The 7,093-nt window shown below is 37.9% G+C and overlaps 1 protein-coding gene across 2 annotated transcripts in view; it reads right to left on the reverse strand.

The window, feature by feature from the left end:
* The window catches only part of zmynd11 (zinc finger, MYND-type containing 11), a 26,575-nt gene that overhangs the window by 10,189 nt on the left and 9,293 nt on the right, over window positions 1-7,093 (reverse strand). For both annotated transcript variants that reach the window (XM_014016155.1, XM_014016156.1), the window contains 4 exons: window positions 6,520-6,543; window positions 2,794-2,955; window positions 1,144-1,221; window positions 485-577 (listed from right to left, as the gene is read on the reverse strand). In XM_014016155.1, coding sequence (XP_013871609.1) covers window positions 485-577; window positions 1,144-1,221; window positions 2,794-2,955; window positions 6,520-6,543 — 357 coding nt within the window. The remainder of the gene's footprint in view (window positions 1-484; window positions 578-1,143; window positions 1,222-2,793; window positions 2,956-6,519; window positions 6,544-7,093) is intronic.

Consider the following 7,093-nt stretch of genomic DNA (forward strand, 5'->3'; position numbering starts at 1 on the left):
GCACTAGTCCAGCTGTTTCAGTTTATATACATATATCAAGGCTGCAAATACTTCTTAAGTACAGTCCTTTTATTTGAATGATTCTGTCCTGCTGGAGTGTGACATGATTTGTTTGTGTACAAACTAATACACTATCAGAGTTTTATATATTTATACTTCTCATTCAACCACAGTTAAATTCACTCTATAGGAGGCTCAGTTTATATGGATAGTATTTATTTTTTATAACAACAAGCTGGAATGAAAAAAGGAAAAATGAAATAAAAGTAACGACTTTCTACTTTTTTTTAAATGTAAGGAGTAAAAAGTGCAGATAATTGTGTGAAAATGTAAGAAGTAAAATTGAAAAGTAGGCTGAAAAAATTACTCAAGTAAAGTACAGATACACAAAAATTCTACTTAGGTACAGTAACAAAGTATTTGTACTTAGTTACGTTACACTCCGAGTGTTTACGTGAGGCATCAAAGATAAACGTCTCGTTACCTCCTGGATGTTGGTGACGTCCATGGCAGTGTGGATCAGTCGTCTGTACATGGGATGCTTCGTGTCTTTGCCCTTTTTGTTCAGGTCCACTGCCTGCAACGCAGAGCCACGATCAAGATTTAATGTGATTTCTTCAAGAGGAGCGGCGACGCGGGAATAAGATGGAGTAATAAAAAGAATTCAGGGTTAATAATGAGATCTGACGCCACTTTAAAAACAGACATGAGATGGAGGTGGGCGGGGCTTGGAGGGGGAAACGATGTGGTGATTTTTAAATCACCTTTAATCAAAGAAGGGATGCTACAAGAGCTGAAGGATGTGAGCAGAGAGGAAGAGCAAAGAGCTGGTCTAACAGGAGGAGAATAAAAAAGGGATATTTCTGTGATTATCTATGATTATTGCAGGCACTTATACTCATTTAGAGGAGGCCAAAGCCTCAGAGCGCAGAGTGAAAGAAGACAAAATGTCCATTTTTATATAGTTTTTGGTGAATATATGTTAGGGAAGAGAAATTATAATTTTACTGATAGAAGCATTTTAAAAAAATAAAGTCACGTCTGATAAAAGCTTAAATAAGAATATTTTTAACATGAAATATAAAGAAAAGTCAGCTGAGTTAATGAACTACAACACAATCCAAACAACCAGGCTGTTCTTACCCTCTCCTTCATACGCTGCACGATAAAACGCAGATATTTACACATCTCCTGTTTGTTCAGGTTCTTCTTTTTACTCCCCTGAAAAATAAAAGGAGAAATAATAACAAAACATTTTARTGCTTTAACATTAACTGTAGCTCCAGAAAGACATGCATTTAGAACAGGACAGAGTGAAGTTAAAACAGAAGCTGACAAATAAAATAAATGTGGTGAAAATAAAACACAAAGATGAAAAAGAAAAGAAAAAATACCTCATGGTAAAAACTAATTTATTGCTTTTACTGGTTTTAAAAAAGGGAATAACTAATGAGAATAATATTAAATAAAAAAATAATTCAACCAAACAGCGGTTCGGAAATATTTGACTGGAGAAAAATGAGGTTTTGTTTTTTTTAAAAAGTGGATTTCAGCTGAAGTGTAGCAGGATAAATGAAACTAAACTAAATAAAACAAGACATTGCTTCCACCATTAACGTGTTTTTAGAACAACTAAGCTTAAAAACAATAAAAGTTTTTATTCTAAAACCTGGACTAGGTCTAACAACAGCCTTACTACTTAATCAGCCTCCGAAACGATTRCATTTTAAAACAGCCGTGGTAAAACATTCAGTTTTATCAGCAAATAATAGACTTTATTCATCAAATCTTTTTTGAATTCTTGTTAAAATGGGCTGAATTTTGAAGAATTTGGTTTTAAATATGATTCTGGGTTACYGACAACCCTCTAAACCCCAAACAGCCTTACAGAGTAACGTGACAGAAAGAAAAAAAAACTTTGCTTTGTAATCCTAATTCGCACAATGTGGTTGTGCTGCGCAGTTCAACGCCGTTCGTTTGCAACCCAATTTATGCAGCGTCCCCTCTGCTCCGGTCAGGTGCGAAACACAGACAAAGGTTCAAGAAGCGTGTGCAGGAAATGCAAGATCGTGAGATAATCCAGCAATAAATGTGGAAGAGTCAGAGCAACATACTGTAATTGACTTCAAACAAACACTCATTAAAAAAACTACATTTTATTTACAATAAAAATAAAAAAATACAAATACAATGAAATGAAAAGAAGCAGAGAAGAAGAAGAAAAATCTTATAATATCTGCCCCTTTTTTCCTCAATTCAAACAGTAATCTTTAGTTAAAACAAAATAAGAACATCAAATCWTTCTAGAACAACAAATTAAATGGTTATACATTATACCAGCGTTTCCCAAAGTTGGGGTCGGGACCCAAAGTGGGGTCCTGAAACATCAAAGTGGGGTCCTGAAAAGATTTTCTGACTTATATACGTTTTTGCCTTAGTTGTTACAAAGGAGTGAGGTTAGTATATTTAAAATGGATAAATGTAGTATAAAAATATTGTTACTATGCCCATGTTTTGTTGACCTGATACAAATGTTTATCATCCAAAAATAGTTGGGGGCTCAGGTCTCTGTTACTGTTATTTTGTGGGTCAAAAGCTGAAAAGTTTGGGAACCACTGCATTATACTGTTTCATATTTTTCAACAATCCAACCTTAATCCATCTCTTGAACATATACTTTGATTTGGCACTTTTAACATCATTTTCCAGATTATTCCACAAACTGACTCCTTGGATTGATACACTGGTAAATTAGGGTTAATTCACAAAGCTGTGGCAGGTTAGAGCACTCACCCTGCATACGACACACTGCCAGTGGGAGCCTCCATCTTTGGGTTTGCACTCCTCAGACAGACACTTGAGGTGATAAACCCGGAAGCAGTTGTCACACGGGAGCACGTCGCCCGGCAGGTGGCACTCGAAGCAGTACCAGTCGTGGCTCTCCGTCTCCCAGTCCTGCAGAGGAGAAACAGCAGAGCACAAGTTTGGGTGACCCCCCTCCAACCCGCCGACTACAGCAAGGAGAGGAAACTATTTTCTCCATCCTCCAACCTAGATGTGAGATTTAAATCATCCATCACGGCTGCACGGCGGGGAGTCAGGCTGGAATAAGAACAAATCCTTCAAATAAAATCTATTAGCTCGACTGCAGAGAAAGTTTCCTTTGGTTGTGCTCTGCTCGACTTCTTTTTTTAAATAAATCAGTGTTAGCCTTTCATCATGGGAACTTTATAACGTTGTTTTTCCTTCCCTCAGCAAACATGCAGAAGAAAGTCTCTGGTTAAATTTGCACTTCAAATAAAAACTGGATGGCTTACTGTTAGATGATGCTCGTATTTGGCAGCGAAAACTTTAAATAATTTAAAGCTTTTTCAAAGAATTTGCATATTCATAAATTTCAAAGATGGATATTATAAAAAGGGGGAGGGGTCGCCATAAAAAGTCAGGTATTGTTGAGGACTTCTGGTTGAATATCTCTAAATGTATTGAAAGAAATCCTACGAGTGCTAATTATTTTTATTTTTGAACATCCTTGTGAAACAAATATCACAACGCAGCCAGAYCTGCACTTACGACGTAAAAGATCAACTATGAAGCACTAAATTCTCATCTGCTCACATGCATCTCAGGCCAATTCCTCCCACTCACAGTCTGGACCGGCTCAGGAGGAGCGTGCAGGAGATTCAAGACAGACTGCTGCTCAGTAAAAGCAGGAAATAAAACAGCACTTCAGCTTCATTCTTGATTTCTTTTCCGTTCCTTTATGGCCTGAGCTAAAGCTGCAGAAAGCACAACAGAGTTCGTCGGAGGGTCCAAAAGCAGAAACGAAGGTTTTAGGGGAGGTCTGGGCAAAGAAATGCTGTATTTTTAAATAATATTAATAAATCGTCCTTACAAATAAAATTAATGTGCATCTTTTATCTTTATAAGATGCTGCCATGAAATTTCTGACATTTCTATATTTATAATAGATGATGTGGTTAACCAGGAGCTCCCAGTGAAAGAATAATTTAAATTTAGACTGAAAAATCTAAAAACCATCTCTAATCTTCACTTCACAACCTCCTCCAAGTGGCTACATTACATGGCTGTAATTATAAAAACCACAGATTTACCTCTATAATTTATTTAACAGCCAAGTGAACTTACATGAAGTGCAATTACATGCACCCCCACATGCAAACAAAACAGGCTCCTGAACCCAAAAGGCTTGAAACGCACTCTGAAATCCTCCACTGATCTCATCACCGACACGAACACTTGAAACTACAGAGATGGTCCTTCAGTGTCGAGAGCTACTTCACTATTAGTGGAGCCACACATGAAAGACAAGCAGACAGCTTCAAACAGCTGTAGGTTTCTGAGGACGTGATGTCTGCGGTAACAAGTTCAACCTGAGCAGACGGACAGGTTAGAAACAAAACAGTAGATAGAACCAGTTTATTGTGGTGGATAAACCCTGGATTAACAAATCTGATCAGAAAGCACGTGTAAGTTACACCAGTGCAACAATACATCTTTATCGAACCGTTCAATACGCACTATGTATGGAACAATACAGATTTTTAACACTTATTTTATCAGCTTGTCTTCTGAAGATGCTCTGTGTTGAAGGATCAGTGGATCTGTGTTCGACTACTCCACCTAGGCTGCATTGTTGAGCACAGATCCACTGAGAAACTTACTGTTTCAGCAACATTTAAGTTAAAAACTGGACTTTTGAGGTTAAACAAATTTTTATGGTTAATAAACTACAAGTTAAGAAGGGCATGGACATTTCTATTTTTTTGTATCGGAAAAAATATTGAACTAAATGGGACTATGAGACTAAAGTATCGAATTGAGTTGTGAATTCTCTGTATCGTTGCAGCCCTTAGTAAGTCGTGTGTTTTTGTACACCGTTTTTCTCTGCTCTAATTGGGATCATTTCCTTCACTGTGATTTGTAACGTATGTTTTTAAAAAATATAACTGTGAAAACTTTAATTAACCAAAGTGCATCCAGTAGTTGTTTGTTTTTGCAAAAACCTGTGACTTAATTCAGCCTGGCTTGAGGAGGTGGTTATCTGTTTGAAAAGTAAATACTTCTCAGGTCAAATGAAGGATGCAGCTCACGCCAGCTGGACTGAATCCAGGAAAATTTGGGGGAGGGGGGCAACTACCTCCATCCAACAACTGCTTCTCACATTCAGACCCCGGTTTGTCCTTTAAGAACCAGACAGTTGTGTTTCTAACAGAAGGGGGAGGAAAATCTGCAGAGCACAACCACATAAACCACCCAGGTGTCACTCCCGCCTCAACCGGTTCAATCAATCAGAGATGAAGAAAGAAAAGCATGCCAGACAAAAAGTTAAGACCACATCAGATCACACCGTTCTGAAAACTACCAAAGTACTACAAACTCACAGGTGCTTGCTGCCTACCTATAGATACGCTTGCACTGCTTGTCATTTCAAATCCAAATATTTAAAATTAAATTCACATTTGGCTGCAGTAACGTGCAGTTAAGGGTTGAGGAGTAGCCAGTAGGGGTGGGCATAATCGTATTGTGTGTGATTAATCGTCAGAAAAACATTAATCGATTAATTTTTGGCACTTGACGATTAATACGATTAATGCCAACAGGYAGAATCCGCTCGCTGCTCCTCTCAGCTTCAAATATGACGAACATTAAAACAAAGTTCTGTAACTTATTTATCTATCAACACAATTTAAAATTTGATGTGTAGCTTGAAGTCTGTAATTTTGACACAATTTGGAACAGATTTTTATGAAGAGCAAATCTTTCCCACTAAATTGGTCATGTGACTATGAAATAAGGGTGTCCAGGGACTTCAGGGGATTAATCGTCAAATTAATCGTTATCGGCTAAATACCACAATTAATCGTGATTTATTTTTTTGCCAATRTTGTCCAACCCTASTAGCCAGAAATTTTAAACCAAGCAACAGCAAACCTGTAGGAAAGCRGCCAGCACGTTTCATCAAAATCATAAAAAAAAAAGAAAAGAAAAAGAAATCACTTCCGCAAGAAATTTTGCCACGTAGACGCAGCGCTGCAACGGACTTTCATGAAGCTTTTTACAGCATAACTGAATGACGGCAAGTAGCTCCTGGCAGTGTGATTAATGCCGAGCCGTGGGCAAGCATGCAGAGCGCTTTCCTAACTGGAAACCAAATACTTTTACAGCTTTCACCTTGTGTGATAAATTCACTTAAAGGTGCAGCAATATTCTCCGTCTCCAGCATTACAAAGTGTTTTTTTTTATTTATATATTTTATACAGGCTATAACTATCACACACACCAGAGCAAAAKGTATGCTGGTAGGGTTTCTGCAGCCTGCTTGGAAAAAGATTCACTCAAATCTCTGACTGCACTGCTTGTGGCAGGACTGATTTCTCACAGAATGATGTTAGTTGAGAGGAAGGTTGGGGGGGGTGGAGGTGGGGGTGGGAGAAGAAACAAGGGGCTCAAATAAGAACAAACCCTGGATTTGAAAAGTAACAATGCAGCCCTTACCTTGCTTCCCTCGGCTTTCGGCTCCTGTGATTGCAAGCGATTCAGAGAGTAGTGTTTAAAAGGCCTGCTGCTAAAAGACTCCGGCTCCACTGGACACCACTATCATGTCCTGAGCAACCAGCTCCATGTGGCCGGTCATAAAACATTGTTGTTTCATGGAATAGATAAAAGAAACTTGCAAAAATCTAGCATGTTTTCCTGACTTTTTTTCATTCAAAAAGACACTCAAACATCAAACTCCTGTGTATTCTGTTCAAATCAAGACCACCAGTTTTGATTAAAATAAATAAATTTAGTTTCAGTTATTTTCTTTTCAGAGTTCCTGTCAAACCAAACAGGTGATGCTGTTGTTTCAGCAGGTAAAAGGTGACACTGCTAGCAGCCACCAAATCCATGTAAATCCTCCTTTCAGAGAAAAATTCATGTAGAAAACTAAAAAAATGTACCTAAGTTTCTAAAACAAGAGACCATTTCGTAGTTAGAAATAGGGGTGTAAGAAAATATCGATACACTGAAATATCGCGATATTTCATTTCCCGATACTGTATCGATATTCTAAAGCCCTGTATCGATT

Source organism: Austrofundulus limnaeus, unplaced genomic scaffold (genome assembly GCF_001266775.1).
Source record: "Austrofundulus limnaeus strain Quisiro unplaced genomic scaffold, Austrofundulus_limnaeus-1.0 Scaffold139, whole genome shotgun sequence".
Taxonomy (NCBI): Eukaryota; Metazoa; Chordata; class Actinopteri; order Cyprinodontiformes; family Rivulidae; genus Austrofundulus; species Austrofundulus limnaeus.